This window comes from Gopherus evgoodei, chromosome 15 (genome assembly GCF_007399415.2).
Source record: "Gopherus evgoodei ecotype Sinaloan lineage chromosome 15, rGopEvg1_v1.p, whole genome shotgun sequence".
Classification (NCBI taxonomy): Eukaryota; Metazoa; Chordata; order Testudines; family Testudinidae; genus Gopherus; species Gopherus evgoodei.
Genome location: NC_044336.1, coordinates 21,646,015 through 21,665,265, shown reverse-complemented (window position 1 = coordinate 21,665,265; position 19,251 = coordinate 21,646,015). Strand labels below are relative to the sequence as shown.

Sequence of the window (19,251 nt, the reverse complement as noted above, 5' to 3'; positions counted from 1 at the left end):
TTTTGCTGAGATCAAGTGGTAGAGATTGCCCCTTTATTCCTAGATCTGATCTGGATATCAGGGTGTGGGTTGGTGAAACATATATTATACTGGTAAAAATTCCTTCGTACCACTATAAGTGTATACACTTAAGGGGTTGCACTAATTTAATAACATTTTTAACCTGGTTAGTTAGATTGAACTAATGTGAAAATTGTAGACAAGCCTTCAGAGAGGGGGGTTTAGGACACAAAGTTTGGACTGGTTTGGATCTAGAGGTTGTGTTTGGGCCCATCTCTGCTAACGATATATTATTCTTGTCATTGGAGTAGTTCTGTGAAAGGAAATAGCATAAAAGAGCTCTTCTATGCTATCTGAAATAAGAGAGAGAAGCGCTTGAAATTGTCCGTTAGTCTTTAAGGTGCCACCGGACTCCTTGTTGGTTTTGTGGATACAGACTACCACGACTACCCACTGATACACCTCTACCCCGATATAACGCAACCTGATATAACATAAATTCAGATATAATGTGGTAAAGCAGTGCTCCCGGGTGGGTGAGAGGGGGGCGTGGGGCTGTGCACTCTGGTGGATCAAAGCAAGTTTGACGTAATGCGGTTTCACCTATAACACGGTAAGATTTTTTGGCTCCTGAGGACAGTGTTATATTGGGGTAGAGGTGTACTTGAAATTGTCTTGTTTCAGAGCAGCTGAATGACCAGAGTTGTTTTTCCTCAAGACATTTTTGTATGATAATCTTGGAACTCCTGGGATCAGTTTTGAATAGATTTCTGTGGGTATAGAAAAATCTGAATATTTGAAGATTTATTTCATTTGCAAATAATGGTAGTGCAAAACTAAGCTTTATAGTTCAGCTATGGATGTGGTGTGGCGTCTGTCACATTTACTGTCACCCTTCTTGATTCTGTCTAATGATTCCATCTAAGAAAAGTCATACAGACCTTTTGTATTAAGGAAATCTTTCAGTGGAAGGTTCCTGCTTTGATTTGTACTCTCTGCTTACTCTTATTAATCGTTGATGTTTGGTACACCAAGCATTCCTTGAGAGAATGAGGTTGAGATATAATTGGAGAAGAGTAATTGGGAATTTCTCTTGAGATGTATCATTTTTAAGGAAAATTATAATGGTCATCTTAGGTTGCTCAGCACATTTGCCTTATGGGTAATTGGTATAAAATGTATTATCTGAAGGACCAAAAAAACTGTCAAAAAGTTATCCTCGCATATGCTTTTTATGTTTAGATCTTTTATGGCTAGGGAAATTGTCTTGTTCTTTTCAGCTGCTCAGTCCTACTTTGCAAAGGGGTGCTTGTTGCTTTCTAACTTAAAATTCCAATGGCTAACTTCAGTAGGTGACAACAAAGGCAGCAAAAACGTTTTACTGTCATGCAATCTATACTATAGGAATTGCCAGCTAATGCTAATCAAACCTTAGTGCAAGCCAGCTAACAGACTTTTTTTTTTCTGTGCTGCACCAATAAACCGTAAGTCTGCCCCTCCAATGGCCGTCCTGGGTTCCTCTCCTACGTTATTCATACCGAGGGGTGTAAGTATCGAACCTCTACATTACAAAATGTCATTCTTGAATTGAGGACTTATTTTCTAGGGGCTTTCAAAAGTTCAGTAGAACATGTGGCTGAGTACAGCTTAAATTTAGAAAATCTATTGGCATCCTGACCATACCACACAGCCATCTCTTGTCATTTTGTTAAAAGAATTTAAGAAATTTATTGTATATGGCTGCATAATTCTTGTACCGCTTCTGTGTGAAGCAGTTATAAGTGTGTGTGTGTCAACACACCAATTCTCTTGATGCTTCAAGTCAAAGCTTTCTGATCTGGGCATATTAGATTTATATGAATGCTCTTTCATTATTGATACTTGAATAATTGGTGCCACATCAATCACATTGTTTAGTCTTTAGTTTTAAATACAGCCATCTCCCTCAGTCAGAGAGTAGAAAATGGGAAAGAGCTGCTAAATCAGGCTCTCTTGCCTGAAAACTGCTACTGAGCAGTAGGGTCTCAAGCACACCCTAAATAACTAGAAAGCCATGAAACGTGAGTTGAGCATGAGTGGAGTTCTGCCCCTGCTTTGTATGGGCTCACCCAGAATGTCCTTGCAGGTGGGATTTTGATTCAGGGACTAGGTGAAAGGGTATGCATGAGTTGTGAAAGGATGCAGTACAAATGAAATAAAGTCCTGCCTCTTTGTGGGAACCATAACTATGAATAGTATGACTCTTTGATTAAGTGTTAGGTTTAAATTTAGACACCATCAACTTGAAATCTAACCAATTAAAGTGAAAAGTAGTTTCAGGTATTACGCCTGCTTCTGAGTCCTTCTGCCAATTTGTTGTGGTTTTTACTATCACATTTTCTTTCTTTTTAAAAATATTCCTTTATGTTGCTATGTGAGAAAACACAGCTGTAAACTGACTGTAAGGGAAATAGTAAACTTGAAGTGGTACATAAAAGTGGAGTAAATCTGGCTGTGATGGATATGTATTGGTGACGTCAAAATAACCATGCCCCATGCATGTATTTCAGTGTGTAATTGTAATGAATACAGCTGTCAGTGTGTACATGTGCTCTGTTTTTTAAAATCTTTTAATGAAGCTGAAGAAGGATATGTCTGAAGTCATGTCTGTATGAGAAAGTTATATCAGTTTAATTTATATTGGCTTTTGACCAGTTTAAACTGATAAAAACCTCTGTGTGGACACTTTTTAAATTCAGTTTGTGTGGTTTAGTTTAGTTTACCTTTAGCATTAATCAGTTAAAGTTAAACCAATATAAGCCTGGTTTAAACCAAAATAAATGTCCACACAGGTTTGCACTAGTTTAACTAAATTGGTTTAAAATCTTACTTTTAGAGTTGGTGTAGCTTTCTTAAATAGGCAAAGCCTAAGGCCTGTCTACATTTAAAAAATAGATCGACTTAGCTATGTCTTATGACTGTGGAAAAATTTTGTGCCCTGAGCACTGTAGTTTTGACTTAACCCCCAGTGTAGACATGGCAAGTTTGACTTTAAAAAAAAAAAAAAAAAAAAGTAAATTGTCAAATCTCAGTGTCTGAAAACGTAACCATGAAAGACATCTTGAGAAAAAAGCCAAACTGTTTGCAAAGCGATCTTAAATCTCAGTCCAAAGGGAAGCTTTTTGGGAGATGTGTAAGCACTTGAAAATAATGGTTTATAATGTAAATGCTTCCTCTGTAGTCAAGCAATTAAAAAATTAGGGCTGTCAAGCAATTAAAAAATTAATCATGATTAATCACATAATTAAACAATAATAGAAAACTATTTATTTAAATAGTTTTGGGTATTTTCTACATTTTCAAATATATTGATTTCAGTTACAACACAACACAAAGTGTACAGTGCTCGCTTTATATTTATTTTATTACAAATATTTGCGCTGTAAAAAACAAAACAAGTAGTGTTTTTCAATTCACCACTGTAGTGCAATCTCTTTATCATGAAAGTTGAACTTACAAATGTAGAGTTATGTACCCTCCTCCCCCCAAAAAAACTACATTCAAAAATAAAACAATGTAAAATTTAGAGCCTACAGGTCCACTCAGTCCTACTTCTTGTTCAACCAATTTCCCAAACAAGTTTGTTTACATTTGTAGGAAATAATGCTGCCTGCTTCTTGTTCACAATATCTTCTGAAAGTGAGAACAGACATTCACATGGCATTGTTGTAGCCGGCGTTGCAAGATATTTATGTGCCAGATGCACTAAAGATTCTTATGTCCCTTCGTGCTTCAACCGCTATTCCAGAGGGTATGTGTCCATGCTGATAATGGGTTCTGCTTGATAACCATCAAAGCAGTGCGGGTCGATGCAAGTTCACTTTCATTATTGGAGTCAGATGCCACCAGCGAAAAGGTTGACTTTCTTTTTTGGTGGTTCGGTTTCTATAGTTTGTGCATCGGAGTGTTGCTCTTTTAAGACTTCTGAAAACATGCTCTATACCTCATCCCTCTCAGATTTTGGAAGGCACTTCAGATTCTTAAACCTTGGGTTGAGTGATGTAGCTATCTTTCGAAATCTCACATTGGTACCTTCTTTGTGTTTTGTTAAATCTGTAGTGAAAATGTTCTTAAAATGAACATGTGCTGGGTCATCATCCGAGACTGCTATAACATCAAATATATGGCAGAATACAGGTAAAACAGAGTAGGAGATATACAGTTCTCCACCAAGAAGTTCAGGCACAAATTTAATTCATGCATTATTTTTTTTAATGAGCATCATCAGCATGGAAGCATGTCCCCTGGGATAGCATAACTGGCACGTAAATACTTTGCAATGCCGGCTATAAAAGTGCCATGCAAATGCCTGTTCTCACTTTCAGATGACGTAAATAAGCAGCAGCCAGCATTATCTCCCGTAAATGTAAACAAACTTGTTTGTTTTAGCAATTGGCTGAACAAGAAGTAGGACTGAGTGGACTTGCAGACTCTAAAGTTTTACGTTGTTTTGGTTTTGAGTGCACTTACCCAATAGAGATTGCACTACAGTACTTGTATGAGGTGAACTGAAAAATACTACTACTTTACCATTTTTACAGTGCAAATATTTGTAATAAAAATAATACAAATTGAGCACTATCAGCTTTGTATTCTGTTGTAATTGAAATCAATATATTAAAAAAAAGTAGAAAAACATCCAAAATATTTAATAAATTTGCATTAGTATTCTGTTTAACAGTGCGATTAAAACTGCGATTAATCGAGATGAATTTTTTAATCACGATTAATTTTTTTGAGTTAATCGCGTGAGTTAAATGTGATTGACAGCCCTAATTATTGTTGATCTCTTAAACTGAGAAATCCATGTGGTTAATGATGTATCCAGTTTGATTTCACAAATCAAAATATCCATATTCTTAAAGTAAAATATCTGAAATTATCTTTGAAAAATTGGGACTTCCCTGAGATTCTGAAAAAAGAAGTAAAATTAATTTGGATTTTGGAAAGTTGAATTCAACCATTGTTGCAGAGTTGTACTTCAGAATCCAAACTGCTTTTTTTTTTTTTTTTAATTGTTCGAAGCCTTTTTCTTTGACAAAGAATCTGAACATAATAGCTCTGAGACTTTGGAAATGAACTATCCATCTCAATGGAATAATTCCAAAACCTATAGATGACTCTTCAAATGGCAATTGTTAAAATGATTGGCAATGAAATAGTTATCAGAATCATACACACAAACATAATGTGGTTGTGCCATGGTCCAAAACTCTCTTGCCACTGTAGGTGCCAAAAATCCTAGCTTCATCCTTTTTAGATCCTCAAGCTTTCAGCTTCACGAGTGACAAATTCTGCAGTGTAATTTTGTACAGTATTGTCAACACAAAAACATATGTAGACTATTGTAAATATGGGATGGTGTAAAATTGAATTGAATATCAAAATAGGGGCAATGGTACTCCTGGTTTGATTTCATGTGTAATCATAAATTAATTTTAGTTTAAATGAAGCTGCCACAGGGGTGCAGAATTTAGTAATGGTTTACCCAGGAAGTACAGATTCTTCATTAGAGACTAGATGATTTGATGAATTCTTTTCTGTAAAGTTGTCATTCTTTTTTTTTCCTGACTGACTTATTGTTATTACAGTTCTGTGCCACATTCACTAACAATAATACATTTACACATATGTAACATTGTCTTCTGAATATTCCAGTGCATCTTCTATGTCTGTCTCATAATCTTCAGGCTTTGTGAGGGAGGATATAGCACCAGCCATATTAACAAATAAGTATAAAAGCACAAGACTGGCCTAAATACCATGCATCTAAGCCATTCATATAAGAAATGACTGGGTATTGTTCTTTTGTAAAACATTCTGCATCTTTTGTATGCTTTTCTTGCCTGGTTCTGGAATCCACTCTGCATACATTGCTGAATTACTCAAAACAAAGTGTGGCTGAGCTGAGAGAGATGACTCTCAGCTCTTAAGGAGAGGCTGTCAAATAATTTATGTTTTACAATGGTATTAGTTGAAGTGGAATTTGAAGTACTGTAACGAGGAACTAGGTATGTTTGCCTGTAAACAGGCAATTTATAAAAGTGTAACATAGGAATTTAATTAGGTGCATATTTTGTGAATTTAACATTACATAATGTGACATACCTTTGCTCATTTGCACCCCTTAGATTCATTGCAATTTAGCCCTCCCTGCTTTATACCAAGGCAAACTAGAGACAAAAAGATGTCATTGCAACTTATGTCCTGAAGCTAAGAGCTCAGTTTACTTCTCACACCTGCTTCAGTTATTAATGTAACAGGTATTTTACCTCTTCTGAGGGCCATGGGAGACCACAGCGTGTGTACCACTATATAAATAGATAGTTTCAGTAGAAGTTGGAGGATGATGGGAATAATAGAACTGTAACTGGTGCATCATTTCATATGCTGAAGTGAAGTGCTTCATTTTGGTCAATAGGTTGTAAGTCTTCTCCTTATCTTGACCAGTTATTAGCTTTTTTTCTTTGCATTTGAGACCAGCAATTTATACCAGCAAGCTTCTCCTCAAAGTACTTAATTTGTTTTCACCATGACAGGAAAGGCTAGGAATGTTACACATGATGGCCTTTCTACTCCTTTTATTTAGACCGGTATGATATATATCAATTTTGCCTCTGAGGCTAGGAATAGACAACTGCATCAGAGAAACATAGTTCTTTCTTCTTTCTCATTTTTGGAACAATATAAGCTTATTGGTGTTTTTAATTCATAAGCCCATACATTCTAATGCAGCAAATTTCAAAGTATCTCAGGGGTTAGGGTGAAGCCTTCAATTTTCTCCAGTCTCATAGCCAGTCATATCCTCTTCTAGTTCACTCCTGAACTGTCCGAGTACGGAGTTCATATTTTGAAAGCCTGATGATTCTAGGTCAACATAGAAGATGATCCAGACCTATCTTTCTCTTTCTTTAGGCTTCTTACTCTCCTTTTGTGGCCACCTTTATGGTAGATAGAGGAGCTCTTTTAATTCAGAACTTGGGCAGCAAAAATTATATTTGTTTGTAGATTCCCTTGCATTTGGTTGAATGGTCTCAGTGAAAAATTTTTGGGATAGGAGCACAGCTACTAGGATTATTCTCCAGACTGTTCCACTTGAATCAGAAGTAAGTTTCAGGAGTCTATGGTTAATTCCAAGAAAATACATGTTCTTTTGTTGGTGCTAAGTGTCTTCATCAAACTGACTCAAGTTTGAGCCTAAAAGAATTTTGAATCCTAACAATAGAAGGAATGAATTCTTTCTACATATTCTTGCTGCAACAGCATTTTGTATCTATAGCTGTGAAATCCCGATGTTCTTCTTTGCCTACCATGTTTAAACATTTTCCACTGACTTGTGCAGCTGTTTACTGAAAGAATGCTTATATGCCCTTCTTCCATTTTCCACAGGGTAACAACTCGAGCTTAACTAAACTTGGAAATTTATTTTTATACACTTCTCAATCTTGATCCATTTCTTCTATAATGGAAGCATCTGGCAGTTCATCTTTTATATTGTATTATCCTTTCAGAGTGTGTAATTCAAACATCGTAGCACAAGATTTTTATTCACATTATAAAGTAAATATATTAAACTTGAAATCAGATTAACTACTTTCAGGTTGGGAGCAATTTACCTAATATAGTAGTTGTTTTGAGTCTATCATCATCTTTCTATACTGGTTTGGGTGCAGCTTTAAAATGTATTCTATGCTGAAAAAAACCCTTCTAACTCAACAGATCTGACCTTTTGTATATTCAGTCATCTCTCTGGCTTCTGATAATTAGAAAAGGCTGTTCTAAGCATAAGATTAATTTTTCTGCAGCTGTTTTAGGGGCATTTGGACATCTCTCTCCTTCATGGTGGAAACTTCCTAAGGAGAGAGATACCTATCTCATAGAACTGGAAGGGACCCTGAAAGGTCATTGAGTCCAGCCTGCTGCCTTCACTAGCAGGATCAGGGACTAATTTTGCCCCAGATCCCTAAGTGGCCCCTTCAAGGATTGAACTCTCAACCCTGGGTTTAGCAGGCCAATGCTCAAACCATTGAGCTATTCCTGCCCCCCTGGTCCTTTTTTGTTTTATTGCAGGCATGGTTTTAAACATTTACCAGATAATGGCAAGCCAGAAGTGAAGATCAAGTATAGACTTTTTTATTTTAGGGATGTGTGAGAGAGAGAAAGCAGAAAAGAACCACCATCAGTGGCCAGAGGGAATACTCTGGTTAGAAAACTAATTTATCCACAATTCCCACCTATTGTAAAAAGAGAGAGTGCTCTAACTCAGTCCTGATTGGGACTCTATTTTCAGTAAATTTGAAAACCCCAGTTGCCTCCTAATTACAAAAAAAACCCAAAAAAAGCAACAAAGCTCTCCATTCCAGAGGTTCCTGAAAGTTAGGGTGGGTCTTTGCTAATCTGCTCCTTGCCTATTCTCTGTTTATGCCCTCCCCAGTGTTTGGCTCTGGTACTTCTTGTCTTCTCCAAGCAGCTGCAATGAAATTGACATACTGATCAGTTTCACCACTGGCACACATTTTCATTAACAATAGAGATGCTGATCAAAGTCCTGTTAATTTTACTCTTCAGTTGATTATAGACAGGCAAAATAGCAGAGCATGGAATCTGTCTCCAAATTTAGGAAGACAGAACATCAATACATATTTGGAAGCTTTCCTTCACAACCATATGAGCTGGAAACTTAATTTTTTAAAGAAAAAACTTAGTTTCTGCAGAAACTAATACCTGAAGACACCCACTTTCCACAAAGTGTTTTTGTATCCCATTGCTGTGTAGGCAAATAGCAACGTGATTTGTTGCTAGTACTCCAGTTTCATTTGAATAAAATATCAGTTTGAAGAATTGTATTGAGTATAAAAATCAGTTAAGAATTAAAAGCTTTCAGAGATTAGAAATTTTACTTAAATCTTTCACAAAACAACTAGTCATACTGAATGAATATGAGACACTATCAGTGTTTTGGGTGCTGAGGGCATTTGTCTATTTGTTTTCAATTTATTTAGGTTTCTGGTTCTGCTTATTTTGCCAATTTGAATACTCAGTCTGGATTTTACATTTCATTTTAAGAATTGGATGTCAGATTTAAATTACTTGTGAAACCAGTTTTAAGTGTATTAAAAATTTGAAGTTTAAACATGAGTCTGAAATGAAACTTGTGATCTAGACTTGTGAAGTAATTTTATTTAGTAGTCTTAAAAATATTGATAAGGTGACAATACTGAGCATAATTGGAGAAATACTATATTTAGCTGAGGGCAGCTGCTGATAAAACATCCAGTAGCTCTGAAGGAAAATTTTACACATGGAGTCCGTTCATAGGTGGCACACTTAAGTATATTGGCTTGTGATTAGCAAAACTCTTACTGTTACTTTTATTTACAGGTAGAAGAAGACAAAGAGTGCATCGTCCACGTTCTCCAATATTGGAAGAAAAAGACATACCACTCCTTGAGTTTCCTAAATCCTCTGAGGACTTAATGGTGCCTAATGAGCATATAATGAATGTTATTGCCATCTATGAGGTACTACGGAACTTTGGCACTGTTTTACGCCTGTCTCCTTTTCGTTTTGAGGACTTCTGTGCTGCTCTGGTAAGTCAAGAGCAATGCACACTTATGGCAGAGATGCATATAGTGCTTTTAAAAGCAGTTTTGCGAGAAGAAGACACTTCAAATACTACCTTTGGACCTGCTGACCTCAAAGATAGCGTTAATTCCACTTTGTATTTCATAGATGGAATGACGTGGCCAGAGGTTCTGCGGGTATATTGTGAGAGTGACAAGGAATACCATCATGTTCTTCCTTATCAAGAGGCAGAGGACTATCCTTATGGACCAGTAGAGAGTAAAATCAAAGTTCTACAGTTCTTAGTAGATCAATTTCTTACAACAAACATTGCACGTGAGGAGCTAATGTCTGAAGGTGTTATCCAGTATGATGATCACTGTAGGGTTTGTCACAAACTGGGGGATTTGCTTTGCTGTGAAACTTGCTCAGCTGTGTACCATTTAGAGTGTGTGAAACCACCTCTTGAAGAGGTACCAGAGGACGAATGGCAGTGTGAGGTCTGTGTAGCGCATAAGGTGCCTGGTGTAACTGACTGTGTTGCTGAAATCCAAAAAAATAAACCATACATTCGACATGAACCCATTGGATACGACAGAAACAGACGGAAATATTGGTTCCTGAACAGAAGACTTATTATGTAAGTAAATCCAGTCCTTTAGTCTGTTCCGAAGAACATTTAAAACCTTTTTCCTATAAGTACTGTTTTCATCTTAAAGGTATATATTTCTGTAATATAAGATCAAAGATGTTGTGTACTTTTCTATGTAGGGTTCCAAAATCCATGTAATTCATCCATGTAGTTTATCCAAAACGAATGTTTAAACACTCTTCTGTATATGACAGAACTTTAATACTTTCAGCCCAATGCTCATGTGCAAAAACAAACCAGTGTGTAGTAGGCATGAATGTGGGAGAAGGGAAATGGAATTTCAGTAAAGGAATGTGTTTTGGTCTTGAGCATCCACAGAGTTACTGCAGACAATAAGAGATTACTTTAAAAAATATGAAAAATAACATTACAGTATCCTTTCTAAAAATATTGGACTTCTTGTTAACATCTCTTAAACTGGATCTAGCCAGTGTCTTCATAGTAGCAGGCTGCATAGAAACCAGGATTTAGGAACAACTTCAGAATACAGTTTCCTCCTGCCGATGGAGATTTGATTGTTGAATATTGATGACTCTCAATGGTCTGCCTGTGCCTGACTAATAGAAATCCTCTTGGATTACTCACTTTTGCTCCCAGCCAGGACTGCAGTGATGGAGAGGGTGCGGGGAGGGATGGCTCAGTGGTTTGAGCATTGGCCTGCTAAACCCGGGGTTGTGAGTTCAATTCTTGAGGGGGCCACTTAGGGATCTGGGGCAAAAATCAGTATTTGGTCCTGCTAGTGAAAGCAGGGGGCTGGACTCAATAACCTTTCAAGGTCCCTTCCAGTTCTAGGAGATTGGTATATCTCATATTATTATTATTACAAATGAAATAAGTCTTCAGGCTGTAAAGAGGAAGTGAATGCATAGACCTATGAGTTCAGGATGTCTATTGTTTTGTTTCTACAATGACTAGCACTTTGGGGACCCATTCTTGGTTGGTCTTCAGGTACTACTGTCATAAATGTGATTAATAATCATAATCTAATGTATGCTTTATGGTAGCTCACAGTATTCTGATCTTTTTTTCTCCTTCTCCCCGAAAAGTTAAATTTGGAGTTGTAAACGGATCTTTATTTTCTAATAGAAAATAGTGGAATCCTGGCTACTACTGAAAATCTTGTCTAACACAGTAGCTATGAAATGGCAAGAGAAGTGGAAATTTATGAAGAGAAAAATAAAATGCTTAACATTGTGAGCTTTATTTTCTCTTCATATCATCTCTCATTAAGCGTTCAACCCTGGAGAAAATAGTCCATAGTAAGTTACAGTTAATAAAATTTTACAAAATTAATGACTGAAATCTATCAAAATGTTAGTCAGAATCTCTGGGACGAGGGGCCATCAATATGATTCTGTCACTTGCAAGACATCAGAACAAACCATGCATTTGTAGTCCTTCAGAATGTATTGTCATCTCTTCCTGCTAGCAATAAGACATAATCATTCATTGATACTTAAAGTATTAACTAGTTCTTGAGGTTAAATTCACCAAGGGTATAACTTCAGCTTGTTAATGGAGAATATTAGCATGTCCTGTAATTGTGAGGTGAGGGTTTTTTTCTGTCATTTGAATTATTTTTAGTTTCCCCAGATCATAAAAGCCACCATTGTAGCAGTTAATCTTCTGTAAGATTCTGCAGCCTATCATGTATTGTTAGGTTGATCAGCCTGATCTTGTCAATAACTATATTCTGTGTATGTGACCTCAGTCAGACGAGGGCTTCCCTCTGTTGTTTTCTGATGAGTTACGTAGCCTGATTTATTTCTAGTAGCTAGTCTGTATTTGCAAAAAGAACAGGAGTACTTGTGGCATCTTAGAGACTAACAAGTTTATTTGAGCATAAGTTTTCGTGGGTTACAGCCCACTTCATCAGATGCATAGAATGGAACATATAGTAAGAAGATATATATACATACAGAGAACATGAAAAGGTGGAAGTTGCCATGCCAACTCTAAGAGGCTAATTAATTAGGATGAGCCTTTACCAGCAGGAGAGGAAAAAAACTTTTGTAGTGATAATCAAGATGGCCCATTCCAGACAGTTGACAAGAAGGTATGAGGATACTTAACATGGGGAAATAGATTCAATTTGTGTAATGACCAAGCCATTCCCAGTCTCTGTTCAAGCGCAGGTTAATGGTATCTAGTTTGCAGATTAATTCTAGTCCAGCAGTTTCTCGTTGGAGTCTGGTTTTGAAGCTTTTCTGTTGCCAAATTGCCACCTTTAAGTCTGTTACTGAGTGACCAGAGACCAGTGTTCTTCTACTGGTTTTTGAATGTTATGATTCCTGATGTCAGGTTTGTGTCCATTTATTCTTTGACGTAGGACTGTCCAGTTTGGCCAGTCTACATGGCAGAGCTGCATTGCTGGCACATGATGGCATATATCACATTGGTAGATGTGCAGGTGAACGAGCCCCTGATGATGTGGCTGATGTGATTAGGTCCTGTGATGGTGTCCCTTGAATAGATACATGGACAGAGTTGGCATCGGGCTTTGTTGCAAGGATAGGTTCCTGAGTTAGTGTTGTGTTTGTGTGGTGTGTGGCTGCTGGTGAGAATTTGCTTCAGACTGGGGGTCTGTCTGTAAGCGAGGACTGGTCTATCTCCCAAGATCTATGAGAGTGAGGGATTGTCTTTCAGGATAGGGTGTACATCTTTGATGCGCTGGAGAGGTTTTATTTGGGGGCTGAAGGTGACGGCTAGTGGCATTGTTATTTTCATTGTTGGGCCTGTCCTGTAGTAGGTGACTTCTGGGTACTCTTCTGGCTCTGTCAAGTCTTTTTTTATTTCAGCAGGTGGGTATTGTAATTTTGAGAATGCTTGATAGAGCTCTTATAGGTCCCTGTCCCTGTCTGAGGGACTGGAGCAAATGCGGTTATATCTTAGAGCTTGGCTGTAGACAATGGATAGTGTGGTGTGTCCTGAATGGAAGCTGGATGCATGTAGGTAAGTATAGCGGTCAGTAGGTTTCTGGTATAGGGTAGTGGTTATGTGACCATTGCTTGTTAGTACAGTAGTGTCCAGGAAATAGACTGCTTGTGTGGATTGGTCCAGGCCGAGGTTGATGGTGGGATGGAAATTGTTGAAATCATGGTGGAATTCCTCAAGGGCTTCTTTTCTGTGGATCCACATGATGAAGATATCATCAGTGTAGTGCAAGTAAAGTAGGGACATTAGGGATTTGTCAGGCTATGAGACACGCTTTTCCTCAACTCTTTTGACGTGGGCATTTTCCATTAGCAGTAGATTATTCCTCTGAATTCCCACTGCTTCTTTTAAAGATTTTTCATCCTAGGAAAGATATTAAATCCATTCACTAATTACAAAAAATCCCAAACCCTAAGTATCATTTGCTAATAGTTTGGGTTTGATAGTGGCTGTTAAATAGCCCATGTCCTTCTCCGAATCTGATATCGCAATTTCTATGGCAGCATGAAATCAAATCACAGTAACTTAATTTTACTATAGGATCAGACAGAGAAAAACTGGGAGAGTTTCAGCAAAATAGTGATTTTAACTTGTCTTTCCTCTTGCACGTCTGTAGTTCTGCAAAATACGTACCCCAGGATCAGAGATTCTGCGTTGTTGAGATTATCAAAATACTGCATGCCAGGACATGAGCCCCTAAAATCAGCTCCAGATTAAGGTTTTGCATGCCAGTAGTACATTTTAACATTTTTAGAAGGTCTCTTTCTATAAGTCTATAATATATAACTAAACTACTCTTATATGTAAAGTAAATAAGGTTTTAAAAATGTTTAAGAAGCTTCATTTAAAATTAAATTAAAATGCAGAACCCCCTGGACCGGTGGCCAGGACCCGGGCAGTGTGAGTGCCACTGAAAATCAGTGCGCGTGCTGCAGGTTGCCTACCCCTGCTAGATCAGTGCTAGCTTGAGTAATAACAACAGTGTAGCCATGGTGGCAGGGGCTATCCTCCTGAGTATAACCCTGCCCAGGCCCTTAGACACATACTGCAGCAGCTAACCTGGTCTGCTGCAGCTATACTGCTATTGATACTCAAGCTAGCTTTGATCTAGCTGGGTAAAAGCCAGTTTGGGTATGCCTACCCATTCTGCAATCATATTTCCTGATTTCAGTGTAGATATACTCTGTCAGAGGCTGCTGAGAGGTAAACAAGCAACTCTGAAAATTTAAAATGGGGATCATTGGAGAACTTTAAGGAGAACTGACACTTCCTTTTCAGCTGGGAGGACTAGTTAGTCAGACAGTCTTTGCAGGAGAATAAAGAAGAAAATGGGGTTTATGAAGGATAATTGTTCCTAGGTTGTATTTACTTAGAGGAAACAGGCTATCTAAAAATATATATTTTTCCTATTTGGAAAAAAATCAAAATAATTCAAACATCTCTTTTTACAGTAAACTTGCACTGGAGATGCATATGTCTGACTTTTTCTGTGCACTTCCTTTTTCCGTTAGCAAATGGAGGCTAGAAAATAAAGTGCTAAAAATGTGAACTTCCACTTCAGTCTTAAGAGGATAGTCAAACATCTAAGAGTAAAATATGTACTTGCCTAAGTGCTCAAAATATAGAAGTGAACTAATGATGTAGATGCTTTTTTCACTTAAATGTTCTTTGCAGAGCAAAGACAGAGTTCATCTCTGCATTGTTTGTGTGCTTATGTTGAAGTACTCCAGTGGTCCTGAGTCATCTTGTTACCACCTTATTGTTACAAGGCTAGAGTCAAAGGGAAGCTACTCAGTGTGTTTTCAGTGAGCAGCATCCCCTTGTCATTTTCTCCTTAAACCCATTATTGGGTCTGTCATAACTTTAGTCCCAGATTTGGACCTTAGCGTCCAAAATATGGGGGTTAGCATGAAAACCTCCAAGCTTAGTTACCAGCTTGGACCTGGTACTTGCTGCCACCACCCAAAAAATTAAAGTGTGTTTTGGGGCACTCTGGTCCCCCTGAAAAATCTTCCCTGGGGACCCCAAGACCCAAATCCCTTGAGTCTCACAACAAAGGGAAATAATCCTTTTTCCCTTCCCCCCTCCAGGTGCCCCTGGAGAGATACACAGACACAAGCTCTGTGAATCCAAACAGAGTGACTCCCCCTCTCCGTTCCCAGTCCTGGAAACAAAAGCACTTTCCTCTTCACCCAGAGGGAATGCAAAATCAGGCTAGCAAATCCAACACACACAGATCTCCCCCTGATTTCTTCCTCCCACCAATTCTCTGGTGAGTACAGACTCAATTTCCCTGAAATTTCCCAGAAAAGAAAACTCCAACAAGTCTCAAAAAGAAAGCTTTATATAAAAAGAAAGAAAATACATACAAATGGTCTCTCTGTATTAAAGTGACAAAATACAGGGTCAATTGCTTAAAAGAAATATGAATAAACAGCCTTATTCAAAAAGAATACAAATCAAAGCACTCCAGCACTTATATTCATGCAAATACCAAAGAAAAGAAACCATATAACTTACTATCTGATCTCTTTGTCCTTACACTTAAAAACAGAAGATTAGAAAACAGAAACTACTTCTCCAAAGCTCGGAGAAAGCAGGCAGACAGACAAAAGACTCAGACACAAACTTCCCTCCACCCAGAGTTGAAAAAAATCCAGTTTCCTGATTGGTCCTCTGGTCAGGTGCTTCAGGTGAAAGAGACATTAACCCTTAGCTATCTGTTTATGACAGGGCCTAATCCAGAGTCCATGGAAGTCGCTGATAATTCATGTGGTTTTAGTGGGCTTTAGAGCAGACCCTATATGCCACTAGTCTTCTTGGGGAACAGTTGGTTGGAGGCTGTACTTGTAAATATTTTTCCACATATGTTTCATATGTGACTTTTTAGAACCACAGCTTTAAAAATTATACCTGATGCACCTGTACAGTACCCAGAAAGTAGTTATCTGATTGGTGTGCGAACAATTATAAACTCTAAGTGTTTGGAATTTTAAATAAATGTGAACACTTTAAAAGAAAATGAAATTGAGGCTCTTTATTATCTAAACTGCTTAATTGGAAATCTTTTAATTCTTTAAAGGTACATTGTCAGATGTCTTAGGCACAAAATACAAAGATTTTTTGAAAAAGGCGGATACCCTAAATTTCAGTTAAAGATTTTCCTTGGATTTAAACATTCTCTTGTAATATTGCCAATACTGACAATACCAGTTGTGTGTATGAGAACCAGAACATGAGACTGATTAGGTTAAAGATTTTTGTAGTACATGCTAACATAAATTCAGAAATTGTTTATCATCTCTTCTCTCTTGCCCGAGATCCCAAAATGGTAGTGGGAGAAACTCAGTTCAGATACTCAGGAGAAAAGGTTCTTTACAATCTGAGAATGGTTACAGTAGATCAGACTTAAATAATTTAGAAATCTTGTTATGCTAACATTACACTATTAAAACTGAAATTAATGTTTTTATTTTTGCCATTTTTGGCACCGTCTAGGCTTCCAGATACTTATCAGTGATTTACTTCAGTGTTAATATGGAGTCTCTACTCTTACAGGTACAGTTTGAAATTATAGTTTGCCATGGTATGAAATGGAAATCTTAAACTCCCTCAATAAACTATTTTAATAGCAAGAGAATATGTACAAGTATGATTTGTCACAAATTTTAGTTTTTATGGTACTTATTTTTCAGATTTAATTGTTGATGGGTGTTGATTGCAGTGTCAAATTTTATGGCTACAGTTTTATTGTTTTAGTACATTTTTTGGTACCAAATATGCATTATGCTGAACAGTAACTACTAGCCTGAAAACAAAAAACAATTAAGGAAAGGGAAAAATTACTCCTGATGGCATTCTGCGCCAAAAAATTAAAAATTCTTCACACAATATTTTAAAGTCTGCAAATTTTTGTTGTTATAACACTACACGCCAGTTTCAATTATTTTAGTAATTTATTTCAAAATACGGGCTTGTTTTCACTACAGGGGTAAGTTGACATAAGTTACACTACTCCAGCTGCGTGAGTAACTTACCCTGGTGTCTTCACGGCACTGAGTCGTCAGGAGACACTCTCTGATCGACTTCCCTTACTCTTCTCAGCGAGCTGGAGTACCAGGGTCAACCAGAAAGCGCTCTGCCATCTATTTAGTGGGTCTTCACTACATTGCGACAGCATCAGTCTCCCTGGTGGTGGAGACAAGCCCTACCTATCAGCAAATATGTCTATAATGGTACAGACACACACACAATTTCCCCCAAGAATAGAGAGTTAAAGGAAACAATGACAATCCCATTCCTGTTTCTCTGCCTATGCTCAGCCCAGCCAGGGGGCCAGACACCCACAACCCTCCTCCCAAGAGCCCAGAGGTAGAGGGAGAAACGGCCTGATGCTTGGTACCAGGCTTGCTTGGAGTTTCCTGAACACTACTCTTTCCTTCCCTCATGGCATGCTGGGAACAGCAGCTGCCAGGGGCCTCTAGCTTCCTCTCCATCCCCCAGCAGTGTCTTTTATATGTGAGCTGGGTTCTGCTGGGTCCAGTGGCCCCTTGTGGCAGCTAGCAGCACTGCGGCCCATTTCTGTGGGGGAAAGAAATTCTGTGTGCACGTTAATTTCTGCAAAATTCTGCATTGTGCAGTGGTGCAGAATTCTCCCAGGAGTATACAGTTGTCAAGGATGGTCTAGATGATACTTAATCCTGCCATTAGTGCAGGGGACTGGACTAGATGACCTCCCGAGGTCTGTTCCAGTCCTGTGATTCTATACATTAGTGTGCCACAATAGCGAGTGAGAGGGACCAAGTTCTACACACTCTCTCACGCATGATTGCCCGTTCTCCCTCCCCCCATGGTGATTTACGTTTCTATCAGCTACTCTGGGCGCCCAAACCAACTTGCTTGCACTGCCAGGGAGAAGCACATGACTGCTTTTGCAGCTTCCCTTTGCTTCCCTGTCAGAAGTCATTTTTCTGCAGGGGACATGAATTCTGCGCAGAATTCCCCAGGAGTGTAAAATGCATCTAAAACAGTTAAATCAGTATGTAAGATAAAATTTGAAAAAAGCTTTGCCCTAAAATGAGGACTGAGAGGGCAAGAAGGGGATCGTAGTTTAGTCACCTAACATCTATTGGTAATGTCAAATTTAGATCCTTGTTCTGTAGTAATTTGATTCTTACAAAAACAGGTCTCAGATTCTCAATTTGGCATTGATGTAACAATTTTCAAAGTTGCCTTGACAAACTTCTATCTCCACTCAATACGTTTTCTTAAAACTTGGAACCAAAGGCGGTAGGTAGTGGCTCCACTTATTTTATCATCTGTAGTGACCCCAACTCAAACTTGTACCTCCTCTTATTAAATCATTCAGATTACGCTGAAGGTCTTCAAATTTTCCATTGGAGATATTGCTTAACCAGAATCTCTGAAAGTGAGGAGGAAGTGGGAGAAACATCAACTGTAATAGTTTGTATCAAAAGAGAGCCATAAGTCAAGCTGCCAGGCTATTTAGCAGCCTCTGATCCCTCTGTCAAAACTCAAAATACTTACTAATATTAAACATTAAATTCCACACTTTAAAGATAAGATAGGGAATGTCTACACAGTGGTTAAACACCTGTAGCTGGCCAATGTCAGCTGACTTGGGCTGTGGGACTGTAAAATTGCGGTGTAGATGTTCAGGCTGAAGCTGGAGCTCGAGCTCTGTTACCCCCAGAGCCTTGGTTGCAAGCTGATCCAAACAGCTACACCGTATTTGTACAGCCCCACAGCTCGAGCTCTGCAAGAGTCAGCTGACTCAGGCCAGCTGCAGGTGTTTAATTACTGTCTAAGCATACTAAAATGTAAAATTTGTCTTGAGATTTCCACTTCTTAAATCTGATATTGGCTGGTCTGGTAGCATGCTTGTGGTACTGCAGCCATATTTAAACCCAGACTCTATTTCAGGGCAAACAAAAGTTCCTCTGGGATTTTTGTGTCCTCTTTCTAGGCAAAAGTTTGGCCTCTTTTCTTCCCTCCAACCTGCCAACTAATCAGGCGGGGGGTGGGGTGGGGTTTTAGGGCAG

General features: G+C 38.2%; 1 protein-coding gene across 1 annotated transcript in view; it reads left to right on the top strand.

The window, feature by feature from the left end:
* The window catches only part of BPTF (bromodomain PHD finger transcription factor), a 92,873-nt gene that overhangs the window by 9,023 nt on the left and 64,599 nt on the right, over positions 1-19,251 (top strand). Inside the window, 1 exon segment of the mRNA XM_030535061.1 lies at positions 9,421-10,243. Coding sequence (XP_030390921.1) covers positions 9,421-10,243 — 823 coding nt within the window.